This window comes from Stegastes partitus, unplaced genomic scaffold (assembly GCF_000690725.1).
Source record: "Stegastes partitus isolate 25-593 unplaced genomic scaffold, Stegastes_partitus-1.0.2 Scaffold63, whole genome shotgun sequence".
Classification (NCBI taxonomy): Eukaryota; Metazoa; Chordata; class Actinopteri; family Pomacentridae; genus Stegastes; species Stegastes partitus.
The window spans coordinates 959012-977402 of NW_007577794.1; the positions used below are offsets into that span (position 1 = coordinate 959012).

An 18391-nucleotide genomic window follows, 5' to 3' on the forward strand; every position below is an offset into this window, starting at 1 on the left:
ATACAGAGGCAGAAGCTGATAGAGCAGAGAGGAAATAATCGGAGACACATTCAAGGTATGAGGGGAAAAAAAGACAAAGATGTGAAAAGCTTCTTCTTTTTTTTTTTTTTAATCAATACTGACAAATGGTTACTGGATAGCAGAAGTATAAGAGTAAAAAGCCATATTTGTAAGAAAAGTGAGGCTCCAATAATAAGAAGCAAAAGTGTACAGTCTAAAAGATGTCAAAATATAGGATTTGGCAAAAGAAAAGAAGAGAAGTTTGTCAATGAGGGAAGGACTTTGAGATAGAGAAGATGAGAGAAAACGAGGGAAAAAAGGGGGTTAGGGAGTGTGGAGGAGTTATGGGTCAATAAAGCCTGCTGTGGGGGAGTGGAGAGGGACTCATAACGAGGTCAAGGACACATCATCGATCGCCACATCATAAAGCTGACTGGCAAGGAGAAGAACGGATAGAGGAGGAGGAGGAGGAGAAGGAAGCGAGCAGGAGGAGAAAAGAGGGAGAGTTACAGCTGTGAAAAGGAGAGTTGACTTGCAGCATCGGCCCAAAGAAAAGACGAACAGAGGGAGAGAAATAGAAAATAAAATTATCAGGATAAAGGAATGAAAGGGGGCAGCTCCGGCCAGAGAGAGGGTTAGAGGGAAATTGAATTAGATGGAATCATAGCCGAACAGATGAATTCTGTAATAGAACACACACAGAGAGCAAACCAGCAGCAGACCTCCAATACGAGGAACTCACTCTTTGTCAATCAAGAGCCGCCCCGTGGCACAGGCCTAGATTCTGCATTCAGCCAGTAATCCTAGCCCCAGTTTGTGCCCCTAATGTATTACATTCAAGTCGCGGAGCTAAGCATTCAATTTCCAGAAGTATTCATAAATGCCAATCTTTGAAAAAAGCCCACAAGGTTTTTAGCCATGTTAGCAGCCTGGCCGATGGGTCACTGCACCACTTTGGTCCGGATTGAAATATCATATTCGTGGTCCGGAGAGGATGAAACCCACAAACCTTTCCGATCCCTTGACTTTCTGAACACACATTTTTGACTTCATGTGAAATAGCTTGACAACTGCTGAATAGATTTTGGTGCACACGTGTCGGCTACATTGTAAACGAGGGCCTTCACACCTCAATGTGCTGTTTGAGTGAAGGTTGAATGGATGAATTATTCCCTGACTTTTCATGAAGCTCCATCATCAGGTTAATATTTTAACCTTTCTACGACTTTGGTTCATGACTAAATATCAGTCTATTGACATTACCGTCAGTGTCAGCTTTGCTTTACGTTTAATGCTGAATTAACAATGTTTACAGTCTTCAAACTTGCTCAACTTTACAATAACGTCACTCATACTGTACAGAAGTTATCATTTCACTTGTCTCACATACCAGAATGTGTGAGGACTATTAGTCTTTCTTATTGAACATCATTAATGTTCTGAAGGTATTTCAGGAAGACTCTTTGAGCCTCCTGGATTAAATGTGTTCAAATGTTGTACAATAGAATGATTTTTAGCTACTTTCTCAGGTTCTTTATTTTCCGAATTTGGCTGTCTAATGACCTTGATATTGTCACATTTTACATAATGAGCAAGAAGAAATGTCAAGCAGTAGCTCAAACTATTCCTTTTGTGCAATATATTGAGCGTTTTTCCTTTACGATGGTCAGAAACAAATTCTCATTAAATGACCTTCTGTTGTTTTTTTAAGCTTTTCTTAGTTAGAAACACAAAATACTGCTAACAATATTCCCAACTTCTTAGTAATCTAATTTTCTTTCCTTCCCCCGTCTTATTTTCCCCGAACAGAAGGCTGAAGGAGAACTGTGTGTTGAGATCTCATTTTTACTTGTTGTCTTGTGATCAGAAATAATTAGAATTTTACATCATTATCGTCATGAAATAAATATTCTGTGATCATGAAAAAAACACACTCTGCCACGATGTTGAGTTATTATTATTCTATGATCCTGAGAAAACAGCTCTGACAGGCTGTTAAGTTAAGAGATGAAGGAGTTATTTGCGATGCTGACACCTTTAATCTCAGAAAACAAACTTATTATTGTGAGATCACACGTTTAATTTTTTTGTGGCAAGAAAACAGAAGAAAAAAAAACATTATTGATCCCACCCATGCTCTCTCTGACTCTTCAGCCTCTTCTGCTCTTTTGCCCACTTCTCCCTCTCTGCCCCTTGTCTAAATAAGTGGAAACGAGGTTGGGCTGCTTCATCTCAGCTAATGCTCTAAAAATACATGGCTCTGTCTGTGGAGAGTTAGGATGAAGCCACCGAGATTCCAAGAACTGCTGTGTTTTCCGTTAGACTCGAACATATCTTCTTGTTCCTCAGACTTGCTCGAGCTCACCATCCTTGCTGTCTGAGTCACTTTCTCTCACCCCCTCCTTCATCTGAACATTGCTTAGAAGTGGCAGAAGAAACAAGTGCTCCGTTAATTTCCCTCCCATCTGCTTAATTAATTTTGCCATGTTCCTCTCTTCTCTTGTCCTGCGCGTTCGTTAGGTGTTTCTTTTCATTCTGCGCTTGGGTAGAAAAAGGAGAATCGGTACAGTTTTGGGGCTTTTTATACCAGCCCTCCATCCGTTTCCCGGCAGATTATCCTGAGGTGACATCCTGAGCTGAAGTTTTTCCGCCCTAATCTGCTTCTTCCCTCTGTTCCGTCACTTCCTCTCTATACGCTCCATGTTTCAAAGCAGATCTAGATTGAAAGGGTTGTAATTTTGTGAACAGATAAATGAGTAGGAGAGGAGATAGGAGGGATGTTGTATAGAAATGGGCTTCCTGGTGCAGTGTGATCCCTCCAGGCCAGACGGAGTCATTTAACTCTCTCTGATATTCTCTCAGCATGGACTTATTACGGTCTTCCCCCCCCACCCCACCCCATAGTGAGAACTGCTCTGCTAACGAGACCGGGGTGATTTGTGTGTCAAAATTGTAGCAGGTGTGATGCTCAGTTTGTGGAAATTATGTAATTTATTAGGCAGGATCTACTCGTACGCGTTGTGTTAAGGCTTGACGGTGGACGTGAGTGACGTTCTTGGAGGCTGTCTGCCATTGTCATAGTATAAACGTGATTTGATTAGCTGGAGCCTGCGCTGACACCTGAAAAGTTGAACTTTATTGAGTTTTTCACTGCAAGCAAAGTGAAGCAACGGACCCATAATTTGATTTGGTAAAACATCACATCACTTTCTTCAAAGTGGGGTTGTTGAAACCTAAAGCATGTACATGGGAGTTGTACATTGGTGTCACAACAGTTGACTAGTAAGTGTTTTCCTTCCTTGAAAATTTTTTTTTTTAAACCATTACAGACTGCACTTTTTCTAACTGCACTGCCTTGCTCCTGATTGGATGAATACTTTCATCTGTGGCCTGTCTACGACCAGATTTCAAACCAGACCAACATGGCTGCTCATTTGGAAGCTTTTTCTGATTTTATGAAAATAGTTTAGAGAAATGCATTTCTGAAAACACTGGAGTCAAGAAATAAGCCATGCTGTTGCTGAACCTGTGTGTTTTATTTTGTAAGGGTTAGTTCAAAAGTTTTTCGAGAGTTTCCAGACGTGGTAAGTCATGCTGGAAGCCCCTGATTTGCACAAAGTAGCCAAGACCTCAACTTTATGCAAATGAGGAGCCAACACCTCTGTCAAAGCACAATGCATAGCTGCCTACATAGATAATGAAAGGACATGGTGGACAGGATGGATGTTTGAACATTCCTGAAACCAATTGCCCTGCTGGAAATGTAAAAAAATAAATAAATAAACACACTGAAAATAAGGCTTTTTTTTTTTTTGTTATTGTCAAAAAATTTTAAACCAAAGAGTGAGAGATCAAACCCAACAATACTGTACGTATAATGTATTAGATCAGTCTCTTAGTAGGTTCCAGCTTCTCTACCTGTTTATCAGTTGATTCTGAAGATGTACATAGTCAAAAATAGATTACAAATATTGGTTAGTTTTTTTTTGTAAGGCTAAATCATTTCTTTATACAGCTGGGAATCATAGTGTTTAGCTTTAGTTGTAGTTTCTGGTGGCTACTACTAACTACTTTTACGGAAAACCATGCTATATACGCAACATGACAGTCTAGTTGGATTGACTAGAATGGACTAAAGCACAGTGCCTATGTGGAGATATATTAGGCTATGGACACACGACCAAGATTTTCTAATCAGATCAGTACGTTGCTGGTATTTGTTGACTATAAAAAAATGTAGAATATCATCAGATTTATCACTTAACATCCTCCACTTATTTCAATAGAGGACTGACTAAGTGTTTTTGTGAGTGGACTCTGTGTTACCCAGCTGCTGCTACTATTAGGCACCATTCCAGATGGAAAGTAAGTGTCTCCGGGCAGCCCAGCGGTTTGTAAACATCAGTCATGTCCAGCAGCCTTAATCTAGACTGGGATTAAAAGCCAGTGGAAAACTTTGAAAGACCGCCGTGATTGGTTGATGACTATTACCCTGCATTGTAGCAGCTAAGCCCATAATCAAGGCAAACATGATCAGATAATCCCAAAATTTCTTTGCAGACCCCTGCCCAGCAGCCTAATCCTCAGATTTAGAATCTGAGATTAGGAGTCCTGGATGATTAATCCCATATTGTGTGTGTATGTTCTCTGCAGGGGACCCTTCGCCGAGTGACCTTCTCTGTGGTGAGCCAGCCCCAGGATGGTGGTTGCTATGACAGCGGCCTGGAGGACTCGGAGACGCCGAGCAGCAAGAGTTCATCAGGGCCACGGCTGGGAGCCCTGCCGCTTCCCGAGGAAGGCTACGAGCGAACCACACCAGAGGGCAGCGTCGGGGAAGAGGAGCATGTGGAGAACGGTACACAAACACCCACTCGAATCATAAAGTAAATCACACAGCACACAGCCAGCAGAATTCACTGAACTCAACAGACTGCCAGATGCGTTTACTTCTATATTTTGTCTCTGAAGGCTATGAGCGCCGCATACTGTGAAAAGGCTTAGACACGTTTTAATTACACACACGTTCTCTCTTTAACACACACACTTTCACTGAAGCCTTGACTTGCATTCAAGGTCTCAGGAGTCTTTTCTCCACTCATGTTGTGCCAATGTGTTTTATACAATAAAGCAGTTGTGTGTGTGTGGTCATGCACTGCACATACAATATGTTTGTGTGTCAGGCTTCTGTGTATTGTGTGAAGAGTTTTTTTAGAAAAGCTAATGTGCGGCAGTTGTGCTATGGCAGTGTCTCAACCTTGGCCTTGCCCTAAGCTTCCCTTTCACCAACAAAATTGTGTTTTCACCACTTTATACCAAGCCTTTGTCAAGGATATTGAGAGGAAAGAGAAGGGTTTTTTTTTTATTTTTTATTTTTTTTTATCTTTTCTGTCCTTTCTCCTCTCTGTGTATGGTCATGCCAGAGCCGGAGCAACGGTGACAAACACCGAGGTCACTGTGACCTTGGTGACTGGCAACTTCTGGAGCTCACAGTGTGCTCTCAGTTAAACACTGCTTTTCCACCAGTGTGTGAAATCTTCGTGTTTTATTTTTTATTTTTTTTTGCGGAGTTTAATAAGTTTTCGTCATGGTCAGATGGAGAGAGGAATGGAACAGAGAACTCATTGTGTTGGTTATAATTATACTGCATAATTATGTGCTTGTTTGGTTTCACATGAATTTGCTTTCACTGCTGCTGCCGCTGCTGCTGTACATATTCAGCAAAAAATTAGTTTTGAGAGCACAACGGAAATATTTAATTTCCTGTGGTAAATTCAAATAAAGCAGAATTTAGAGAATCAGCCAGTAAATGAGTGTACTGCTTGCACATGCTCATTAAATGTGTAGAAATGTATTATTTTTTAACTGTACTGTTGACCGAAAGGTCGTTTTTACCCCATCCATCATTGTTAATATTCCAGTCTCCACTTAATATGCCGTCAGTATTGACTCATAAATGATCAGTTTACATATGTAACAGCAATGACCTTTGACCCTGCAGGACATCGGCCTTCAGTCTCTGGTGGTCTCACTAACCTTCTGAACCAGCTGTCATGGGATGTAGAAAATATAGAACTAATCTTTACCGAGCATGTGAGGATATTTAGATATGTCATTCAGATTTGTGATAATCATCTTCTCTTTGGCATTAATAGCTGTTTGGCTTGACCTCAACTTTCACCTTTCATGTAATGCTGAGCATGGCTGTGGTGTTTTTTTAAAACGTTCTTTGGAAGTCAGCAGTTTTCATTTTGCTCCAGCAGCATTTTTTTTTCCTGCCTTTCTCGTTTCCTTCGAATTCCCCCTCGCTTATAACCTCAGTCTCTCTTTTTGTTTTCTTTTTTTCTTTTTCTTTTTACTTATTTTATTTCTCCCTCACCCAATGTTCAACTCATCCCCTGTGAGGTACTTTTTATTTAATTGTCTCCTCGTGGTGGCCCAGTGTGCACCATATAATTGTAGCTGCCCCAGTGACATCCCCATCTCTCTTTCTCCTCATAATTCCTGTGTGGGTCTCTGCTTACAACCATTAAATGAAGACAGAAACAACAAAAACCTTTAATTTATTTCTCTTCCTTTTACCCTTTTGTGTGTCTTTCCTGTATCCAGATGCCAGACAGCTGCCAGACGTAGCCTTGACAGGGAAGTGTACCAGAGAGTGTGATGAGTTCGGCCACTCTGACACTTGTTGGATGCCTGTCCGCCCTTCGCCTCGGCTGCGTCAGCGCCACGGCAGCGACCCCCCACGACTCTCCACCTTCGCCCCGGGAGATGACAACAACAATCTCCGTGGTAACGACCACGAGAGTGACAGCGAGAGCGCTGGCAGCGCTGGAAGCTCGGAGCCCGGAGTGGTCGTTGGTGGAGAAGGTCAACGATTACCGTTAGCCAACGGGGATCCTCTCGGCACCCTGGGCAGCGGAGATCGCAACAGGAACATGGGTGATCACAACCGCAACCTTCTAAACCGCAAGATGACTTCAGCGTCCTACGACACATTTAGCAGCGCAGGCTTCGGGAGGCGCCAGCCAGAGGAGGAAGGAGGAGAAGGCCAGAACCCACCCGAGGTCATACCGTTGACGAGGACAGGAGGGGACTACAAGACCACATCCTGCCTCACGTTGTCACGCCGTGAGGTCTACCTGTGACAGGCCTGTAACGAAGCAACACCCTCACCATGCTACTCCCTGTTTTGACAAAGAGGGAGGCTTAAAACTTTACTGGCAAGTGATCATTTTAGAGGGCCTTTTAACCTGTGAAGATGTGAAAATGTCAGAAAAGATGTTTTCCAAAAGCCATTATCAAATTGGAACTTTTGGATTCTGACTAATATTTATAGGCACTTAAACTCAAGCAAGCGATGGATCAACTCCTTGGAGAGCTCTGACCAGGAGTACTTTCTAAAACAAATTTTTTAACTACTACTGAAAAGTTACCTACGGGCAAAGATCCTACTATATCGGTCTGGAGAGGGACGACTTCATCTTCTCTTCTTTTTACCTGAGTTCAGTGCATGCCTGACCCTTTGCCACAGAGGGATTTATGTGAAGAAGAGAGAGATCGAATCAGTGTGAAATCCTGATGCTATAAATGCCTGAGTGCATATAAAACTGAGGCTACAGCAGGCCAGAATGGACTCAGCTGGTGAACCATCTGCTGAAAACACTGCTGAGGTTTCATCTAATCAAAATAGATAAAAAAGAAGTAACGGGTCTTTGATTGAGTTATTTGGATCTAATTCAAACCAATCAAACTTTTCTAATGCCTAATCAAGTCTATCGTAACACAAGAGGGGGATTATTAACCAGTCAAACTGCTAATCCCGGGAGAGTCTTGGGACACGAACAGAGTATAAAGTACATGCAAGTGTGGTCGCTGTACAGTTCAACAACAGACTAAAGGTCCTGATCTCAGAAATCAGGTGTTGTTCTTTAAAAACACAAGCGATTCAGAACAAACAGCAACAATGTGAAAACAAAGACTTCTTTTTTTTCTTTTTCTTTTTTTTTTTACATCGATCATATGTAACTACTCAAAATATGAGGATCTCATAGAGTGTCAGTAGTGCCACAGTATTCTGGCGTGTGTGACAATATGTTTATTATTTCTGCCTTTACACCCAGTCTGTATGTATATATTGTATGTGTGTATTTGATAAAAAAAAAAAAAAAAAAACAAAAACAGCAGCGTTACTCTCTCCAGGCTGCTGTCCACCGTTTCATGGTAGACTGAGGTGCTGAGTTCATTACACATCCGCAGTATCCTAACAGTGTTCATGTATGATAAATGTTCTCTCGCACACATGCACACACACACACGCATGCAAGCGCTGACACACGCACACACACACACACACACACACACAAACCTTCGCATGTAAACACATACGGTGCATTTACAGGAACATGCATAGGGCCACAGTTTGTGACATGATTCAGTGGCTGTGTAACATAAAGTATATAATAACTTGCATTAACTGTCATACAGAAACATGGAGCTGACATAAACACACACACGTGAAGCGCATTAGAAACAAAAGTGAACACACAAACATGACACACGGTTCATATGCACTATGTGTGTATGTGCTTTTTAAATCATCATTTTTTTAACATATTGCCTCATTGAACTAGCTGTAGCATTTTGCCTGCTCCCCTCCAGCCAGTATTTAAACATGATATGTATTTAAATAATTACTCATCTCTCGGACTGATGTGTGAGGCTACATTAAAGGGAATCTCAATAACATCTACTGTAAGTAACGATAGAAAATGTGGGAATAGGAGATATTCTGCATACTGTAAGTAGGACTCATAGAAAAACCAAATTTCTGTAAGAAAAAGAAGAGAAAAAAAAAGGAAAAAGAGACTCTGCATGAAAGAAAGATAATGCTAACTTTTTTCTCTCTTTTTTTAAACCACATTCTTTTTTGAGTACCACGCCTATTTGGATACGTCTGTAATGAATGTGTGCGCTTTGGGGGAAATGGAGATAATGATGGCAGCGAGGGAGTTAGCTGCAGTCTGCTCCTTCTTTATCGTGAAGCGAGTTTGGGGTAACCTTGGGCACCTTTTGCTCAGTTTCCACGGCCTGAAGTTGGCGCGAAGGCTGCCGGAGGCTATAACAAAGAGAAAAAAAAGAACAAAATGTAGTGGAAGCGCAGAGCTTTGCAGCGACCCGTTTCACCGCACAGTGCTGACCTGAACACGCCCATGCTGCTGTGCTGAACTGCGCAGATAACAGACTCCTTCAACGTTCGTCCTTCCCATCAGCTACCGCACGACTTCCGACACACTCCGCTGCGTCGGGGTTGAGGAGTGGGTGTGGATCGAGGCCAACACATCTTAATTCCCATCATCAGTGTGTGGCTCAGTGGCGTGATAGGGATAATAGGGTTAGGTCGTCCCTGTGGTCTTAATGAGTTTCCTTTCTCCTCTCTTCTCCTCCCTTGATCTGCGCTGATCTCATTAATGTCTGGATAGGCGAATGTAACACGGCTAGAAATTGCCAGTGAGTGTGTCTCTTAATTTTTTTTCCTGATTGTTTCGGATGAGATGAGGGGACAAAAAAAAAAAAAAACAACAAAAAAAAAACAACTCAGGTGTGCAACAGTGTTTAACCTCCTCACACTGCTGCTGCTTGACTGAAAAATAACTCAACATCTGGAAATAATCGTAAGTGTCATGACACCTCCTTATACTTTGCAGTGATAATTAGGATGAGAAATACTCTATGCGTGTGATTACAATTTGTATACCTGTATATACTTTACAACTCTGTGAACAACATCCTCCACCTTTGAACCTACTGATGTATTTACTCCCTCAGCCTTCATTACCCCTAAACCACCCCCAACATGGCTGTTTACTGAGCTCTGTCATCGACGGACTGTGCCGAGGACGTGGCAGAATTTCTCTGTTTGTGGGGTATATGTGGTTGGTGGAAACAATCACGATATCCTGCATGTACTGAGAGACAAAAGGACACATGCTCATTCTCTGGGAGAAGGAGTTGAGAGAAATGCGTCTCGGTACCTCGGATATCTGAAAGTGAGTTTGGGAAAGAGACTCTTAACGCAGCCCTGCCTCTTCAAAGTGGCAGATATTTCTTCAAAACTGCTGTTTTATGGCAGTTCCACGATGGCACCTTTCAAAACCCTCAAATCTGGATTTAAGGGAACTTGCTCTACATGATTCTGTGTGGGTGTGTCCTTTTTTTATACTGCACGTTTAAACATGAATACGTTTGAGTCTACTGCGAAACACAAGAGGGGAGACAGACAGAGAAGAGCATTGTGTCTGAGATCTATCATCCACTAATTGAGACATTTTTAAAAAAAACAAAAAAACAAGACACTTCAGTGGACATCATGTACCTGTCATCCCCCTTCGTGCTGTTACCCTAGCCATGTACAGATAAAACTACACTGTAGAAACAGTCAACTGAAAAACCATAACAGACAATGGCATGCTTAAGGTTCAAATCTGCACTTGAGAAAAAAACATAAGGAAAAAAAAAAAGCAATTATTTTTTATTTTCCTCTTCTTTGTTTTCTTTTCTTAAGGGACTGGCTCTGTTTTTTTGCTGCTCCCTTCCTGTAATTACTTAATGAACTAATTGCATTTGCTATGATGAGGAAGAAGAGGAGCTGTCAACAAATGGTTTGGTATGAAGATGAATCATGTAAAAGTTTGACTTTGACATTAAAAACTTCAAACACTCTTGTTTGCCTGTTAACTTGGAATATTTGCCTCAAGATTATGAGATGCCCAATTATTGATAGCGAGACCAAACACATGAAAGTAAGGAAAACTTTTAGGGAGCTGATGATATTAGAAAACTTTTGAGCCTTTATTCATGCCTACAGGCCTACAACTGCAGACATAATGTTCCTATAAAATCTTTTAACTGATTAGTAAATGATATCTTGAGTAATAATGGAAGCTATATTTGAAAGTGATGTTCAAGTGGTGACAAAACAATCTTCATTCAGAGGCTGCTTCTTTATATGCTGTTGACTGGAGACGTCTAGGTTCGCATTTCCATTAAAACTGAGCAGATTTCTGCTGATGACGACCATTTGATGCAGTCGAAAGCTGCAGAGCAACCTTGAGTGAAGGTGGTGAAGGTTGTTCTGTCACCTCTGTTTTCCAGGGTCAGGAATAAAACATGAAGTTCATCTCTTAAACCATTTTTCGCGCAGAACCAACACCACCATTCAATGTATAAAGTCAGTTTGTAGCTGGTTGACATCTGAATCTGTTTTTAGTATTAGATCACTAAAATGTGGCACAATCCATCAGTTTTATCTTTGAAAGGTGAACTCTCTGAACTGGATCCTGCTACAAGAAAACTTATTATCCAAGTAATTTGGACTTATCTGAAAATGCTTCACAGGTGTTAACTGCTGCAAAGATTAGCGTGAAGGACTCTTAAAAAGTCACACACACACACACACAAAAAAGTTCCGCAATCTGTATTTTGTATTGTAAAGTATGCAACACTGGCACCAAGTGGTCATGCATCAGTATTACCTCGTCTCTGTTTTTAAATGATTTGAACATACTAAGGGAAGAACACGTAAAGCAGAAGAGACGAAAGACATTTTAGTACCAGTGTTGCAGATCTGTAAACATTTCTTTGCATTTCCAGTCAGACTACACATCTACTAGTTTTATTTATACATAGAATGTAGCATCACATGCTTGTTCTGCTGTAATAAAACAAAGGACATTCAGTGTGACACAATCTGGAAAATGATCATCCATGAGAGCAGGCTCTTCATACTTCACATTAAGTGTCATATCAGATATAAAAATGACAAACAGGTACATGATGCTTTTACTGCAGGTGTAATTCAGGAGCATAAAACCTGAGAAAAAAAAGACATTGATGGAGCTATAATTACGTGAATGGGTTGTTTGTTATACACATCAACCATTTATAGATAAGATAAAGATTTCAAACATTGTTTTCATGCAGAAAAACCACAGATAATACCAACAAACCAAACAGATTTAAATATGTGATTATTCTTTATCTTCAGCATCATAACAACCAAAAATCAAACATTGCTCTGTACTCTGTTTTCTGTTTTCACAGGCCAGACTGCAGATCTGCACTCTGCGCTGGTCAAAAGCCCATCAATTAAAACATATCCACTCCTGGCTCCTAATGTGATTTTTTTTTTTTTGTACAATTCCAAGTTAATATTCACATCACAAACCAACTTAATTATGCTATTTGAGACAAGAACTGTAACAAATTTTCTGATAAATTGTGTTTTTCTAGGCTGATGGCTTATAAAAAATCTCACATTTGATTTAGGGTTTAGTTAAAATGTCAATTCACGGATTCCAAAGCCATATAATTGTGAGACCTCATTATCTTCAATTAGTATAATCACTTGGATTAAACTGCCAGCATGTGTCACATCCTATAAAAGTCTGTTTTCGACCAAAAAAAAAACAAAAAAAACAGGAATTACTGAACACAGTTTAATTCTTCAGGAAAGAGCAGTCCAGACAATATCATCCCCAAAGGACCAATTGTTCTGCAGCCTGCAATAAAGTCATAAAAACACACATAAAAGAAAAATCATTAAACCACACAGTAAAAGATATTAGTAACCTTGCCTGAAACATCAAAAGCGCTGGGGATCATATCAATCACCTTCTATTTGTAAGTCATCTCATACAAGCAGTCACCATAAAAAGCTGCGTAAATAAATCACATTGTTTCACCAGGTGGAGGAGGAATCATCTGCACTGCAAAAAAAAAAAAAAAACAGATGCCAGTTTCTTTGAACTCTTAATTAAATTCAGGGAATAGACCCAGTGGATGTGCAGTTTATTGATTTTATAAAGATAGAGGAAAATGTTGCGAGGGAGGCGCTTGGTGGAGTAAATCCCAAAATGTTAACCTCCTCACACCCTGTCCAGTATATCAAATGTTCTTTGGAGTTGTCAGATGCTTTCAGGGGCTTAAGCAGATTCTTCTTCTGAGTGACAGCAAGCTGGAGTGAACTGATTTTGAATCGCCTTTTGCACGCACAGGGAACCTTATGCTCACGGCTTCAAAGTGAAAAAAGACACATTCATGTGGTTCTTACTCATTTGAGCTATCCGATAAGAGGGAAATATTTTCTGATGTCCAGTCACTTAACATCTATAGTGGTGTGCTGCAAACCTTTCAGCACTCAAAGAAGCATCCAGCATCACTACAAGCGAGTATAAAGCGTCGCAGATGTGATAACTTCTGTCAGTGCCGTGCTCCTCTGTTCAGGAAAGCCTTGCAGCAGAGCTGTAAACAGTCTTTCTCACCGATATGGCAGACAGATGATGTGAGATTTGATCCTCCCTGTGTTCCTCCATAGGCTGTCATTTATGTCTTTTCATCTTTTCATGGTCACATCAGCCTCAACTCATCAAAGCTGTGCCATCAGCATTCTTGGCAAAAAGCAGGAAATAACAGATATACAACATGATCTTATATGAAAGCATATCCCTCAGCAGGATGGGATCGTCCTATAACTAGACAAAGAAAGAAAGTTTTCAATTAAAAGTGGGTCATCCACAGACTCTTAAAAGTTTAGAAGGTGAAACAGCCTTATTATCTTCTAGCTTGTTTATTGACACCATTCATTAATAGATGTATCTTTGCCAGTGGCCTCCTAGACATTAAATACTTAATAGTCAAGACTTTATAGGTAGTTTAGGTTGTTTTGAATATTAATTATTGATGACAATCCGGTTCTGTACGAGTAAGAATGGTCACTTTAGTCAATAGTGTTGGGGATCTATGTGTAAACAGAAACGTCTAAATCAACATGAAGAAACAGATATATCTTGTTCATATGCATTCTAAAGGAGCTTTGAAACCATTGTGGCTGTTTTTGCAGTAATTCACCTTGATGATAACTTGGCAATAAAAGTAAAAACTGCTCCTTTGAAGCTTGATTTAAATGGTTTGTCCTTTTAGCAGCTGGTGAGTCTCACAATCTTATCAGGGTTCACTTAGGCTGGGGCGAAGGGGCCTGTAAATTTTATAAAGTTCAAATGAATCTACACCCATAAAAGACTGCCTGAAGAGCAGGCTTGACCTTTTAACAAAGCTCAACGTGGACACCAACTGGACGAAAGGGAGTGTTACAAGCAACAAAAAAAAGAAAAAAAAAGAAAAACAAGGAGAACGTTTGACTAACCTTGGTTGACTTTATTAACTTTATTTAACTGAGTTCACACGAATGAAGATTTGACTTTGAATTCCTCAGGCGAAAGTAGTAATGAGTAATAACGTGGATAATGAAGTAATCATTATTATTTCTTATTAAATAAAACTATAATTTAATGTGAAATGAATGTCAGGACGGAGAAATCCTAATCAAATACGGTGCATCAATCTACAATCCCGCCTCCAGACAATAATATGGTGATATTGTTATAAAAGGAATTATCAGTGTTATCTTAGAGCTAACTGCAATCGGTGTCGTCTTTGTGTTCGAGATAAATTTGTGCAACGTTAAATGTTGCTTTCCGTCCCTGAAACTAATCAGAACTCTGCTGATGGCAGCACAAAACAATGCTCCGTAGTGTATTTACTCGCAGACAGACAAAGTACTACTTCATTACCACTCATTTTCATTTTGTTGGAACTCACTCAAATGTGGCTACATTCAGGAGAGAACCATAGCATATTTTGTTGTTTATTGCATAGTGCCTGGATGCAGCTCAGATATGCGCAGCAGGGGCCTGTGGGACCATCAGCGGTAGAAGAACATCACAGCTGGCTCAGTAATTTGCTTGGATGCAGTCGATCCTCTGTTATTCCCCAAAAAATCAGCCTGTACCCTTTCAAGGGATGGGAAGTCAGTGCATTGTTATGGCACCTGTTCAAACTTGTGTACATCCCACATACACACAGTCACTGTTTTCTATTTCTGTGATTTCATGACCTGCTGCAACAAAATAGAAATACATGCATAATTTCAGCCTCAAAAGCTCAATATTACATCCCTTTGGTTTGCTCCCAGAGCAGATGGCAACGGCAGCATGCAGGTCTCTGTTGGTCTCTGTGAAGGTGATGTTGTCTGGATTCAGTTCATCTGTAGTAGAAGCCATAAAATACTCTTTTTTTTACATATTCACTCTGTAAGTTATACACTACAAAAGAGTTTCTTTGTGAAGATTACATAACTATGTGCTGTTACTGGTGTGCTTTAAATTAGGGCCTTTCCTGCATTCAAGGTTTTAGTATTTTACTATTTACAGAACATCCCTGTCTGATACAGTGTTTTTAAATCATTTGAAACTCTTTTTTATTTCAGATTCGGTACACTGAAAATCTTTTTTACTTTGCTTTTTTTTTTTTTTTGCAAAAGGAAAGCTGCTCAGTTATTTTTAAGGCCAGACCTTGCATCACACCTCAGGATAATGTTCAAATACTGAAAAAAAAATACATGTTGTATCAAGAATCAAAGGTGGGATAGAAATGATACATTTCTCACACTGTGACTGTATTCATCTTTGTTTTCATCATTTTTCTGCCTGGTCTCACAAAATTAATGTGAAGAGTCTTAGTGGGACGCTACAGAAAATAAACCTTTAAGTGTGTCACAGTCTAATAACACTGATGGGATTCTCCTGATATGTATGCAGTTGTTGCATGAGGAGGGTAAATTAAAAACAAACAAAAAAAATGCAGAAATTCCCATCAAACTCATCAACCAATAAGAGAAAACGCTTTAAAACAAGTGACGCCAACCTCCACCAGACGAAGCATGAAAATTAAGTAAAGTAAATTTGCTGTCATTGTCGAGCACTGCAATAAGAGCGAACGTTCCTCTGGGACCACAGATGGGTGCAGATATACTCCAACTGCAGCATAATTAATTGCATACGACTCGAGAAACGTTGGAAGTGCAACCGTCAAGCTGACAACTGCATAAATGAAGAATGAAAGTTTCATTATGTACAAGAGCAAGTAAAAAATAGGTGAACACTTTGGAATTATCTGCATTAATGTATAAAATTTGGTTTTAAATATGGTCAGGTCAGTTCATCTAAGCTAAACAAACGCATACATTTACAATAATAGCACACAAATCCTTGCCCATGCTGAATATTTCATTAAAGTATTTGCAGTGTAGGTTGGAAAAGTGTGTGAACCCATCAGCTAATGACATAGTGATGAATAGATAGATGTGCAAAAGAACGTGCAATTAACGTGCAAATCCTGCTGATCGATTAAATAAGGTGCCAAAAATACTGGTATTTACAGAAAAGGTGCATGATTGTTAATATTTATAGCAAGTACAAAATAGCTGGTATTTAAAATAAAATAGAATTTTAAAAAGTACAAAAACCACAGTGTAAAAATAGAACTAATAATAAGTATATAGGAAGGATGCTTGGGTCCTGGTGGGCCAGAATAATTGGTTTAAACTGGAGTCAGGAGATAACAAACTTAAAATTCATAATTGAGATAAGGTGTGGGTTAGAGCTTCTTTGAGAAAAACACATTTTGAACTTGCTATCCACATCCATCAAAAACTGTTAATTGGCATAAATCTAGAAAGGGTTACAAAATGTTTCATCAGTCCATAATTAGTCAAATTGTCAATAAATAGAGACGAGTTAGTACCGTGGCTCCAGCTGAGTCCAGAGGCAGAATCATTGCAGCTGGTTAGCATCTCTGTTCATGAGTCTGTCATAGAGAAATCACTAAACAGGCAGTGGAAAAAAAAAGAAAAACGACACATTACTGCACACATGAAGTTTGATTGATGAAATTAAGGTTGAAATGTTTGGGAATAACACGCAGCGCTACATATGGTGTAAAAAGGCCCCGTGAAAGCATCATCTCACCGGCACAGTACAGTGGAGGCAACATCGTGATTTCAGGCTTTGAAAGGTTTTCATCCACTTTTATTCACATCACTAAAAATGTTTTCGCTCGCAGCTGTATACACATTCTTTTCATCAGATTTACCTGGCTGTGCGTAAGCCTGGTAAATCTAAGCGAATGAGCTTCATTTCCCCTCTTACAGCCACGACTGAATGCAGAAACGTCCTTAAACATCCCTCCTTGCCTTTTGATAAACTCCACAAGATAATAGAACTGTTAATGAGAAAAAAGAAGTGCAATTTAACAGACTGCGTTGCATCAGTGAGCAGCTGTTGCTAAGTGTCTCCATACATGCCACTAATTTATCACAATACTGCACCTTCACGATAATCACAGAGAAATCTCAGTTATCATTATCAAACATCAGAAGGATGATCAATGTTTAATTCGTGGCTCATATTGAAACAGACTTCACAAAGTACTCCCAATTCTGGATAAAATTAAAGCATAATGAACACTGATCTATGCCATTTTAAAGGGACCGTCTTTAGGTAATAGATTATTACTCAGCCTACCCTGAGGTAGCGCAGCTCTCTCTCTTTCTCTCACACATTTAAAAGGCTTTTATGCCAGACGTGGAATCCCACAGTGTGTCTTCCATCACTATTGACTGTGAGCCAGATGGGCTGTAACGCCACAAGAGCGATGTGCACTGACATAACAACACTCTGCTGACCTTTTCCAGGCTACACACAGAAACTACAGATTAGTCTCTGGTGGTGTCACCGGCAGACTGAAAGTCACAATAAACTAAAAAAAAACAAAACAGAATGAACAGACTTATCATATGCATTTAGTTGTACTGTATCATTCATTACAAAGTTGCAATCAGCTGATTAATCGTCCTTGGGGGCCACAGTAGCGCAGTTTGATTAGAATACTACAGACAAAAAGGTCAGGAGGTGACAAAAAAAAAATCCTCATTCTCCGGAGGACATGAAAATCAATAGCAAATGTAACCTGACAGGTAGTTTGTTGAGACATCTTCCTTCGGAGCAAAGTGCTGAACAGAGCACCAGACTGACTAATGTTATAGTCCTCCGGCTGCACCACTTCAGAGCCACACTTGATCTTTGAATGTGCTAATAACGCTGTTTGCAGTGGGATTGTGGCCAGAGGCTCTGTTGTGACCATTCTCAAAAATTAATTTGAAATTAATTGCTTTGCTGCACATTACGGGATATCTGTAAAGCACCACATCAAATTTCATGATATACAGGAAATGTCATCTTATTAACAATCTTGTTGCAACATAAAGTTAATTTGCCACATCTGAAAAGACAGTAAATAAGGGGAATAAATGTTAGGCTCAATTAAAAATGAATGCTTCTCCTGACCTTGTTGTCTTAATTTGCCCAAAAGCAGATACAAAATATTTTCCTTGAAGTATTTTTTTCAATTTGTCAAAACAGTCTTTCATGAATTTCTGAAGTGAAGCTATGAACATACAGAATTAATTTCATTTACCCCAAAGCCTTCATTCAGTCTC

At 39.8% G+C, this 18391-nt stretch overlaps 1 protein-coding gene across 1 annotated transcript in view; it reads left to right on the forward strand.

Annotated features, from left to right (window-relative positions):
- Positions 1-10718, forward strand: part of pcdh7a (protocadherin 7a) — a 48056-nt gene extending 37338 nt beyond the window's left edge. The window contains exons 5-6 of the mRNA XM_008276022.1: positions 4654-4855; positions 6607-10718. Coding sequence (XP_008274244.1) covers positions 4654-4855; positions 6607-7145 — 741 coding nt within the window. The 3' untranslated portion in view covers positions 7146-10718. The remainder of the gene's footprint in view (positions 1-4653; positions 4856-6606) is intronic.
- Positions 10719-18391: the final 7673 nt, after the last annotated feature.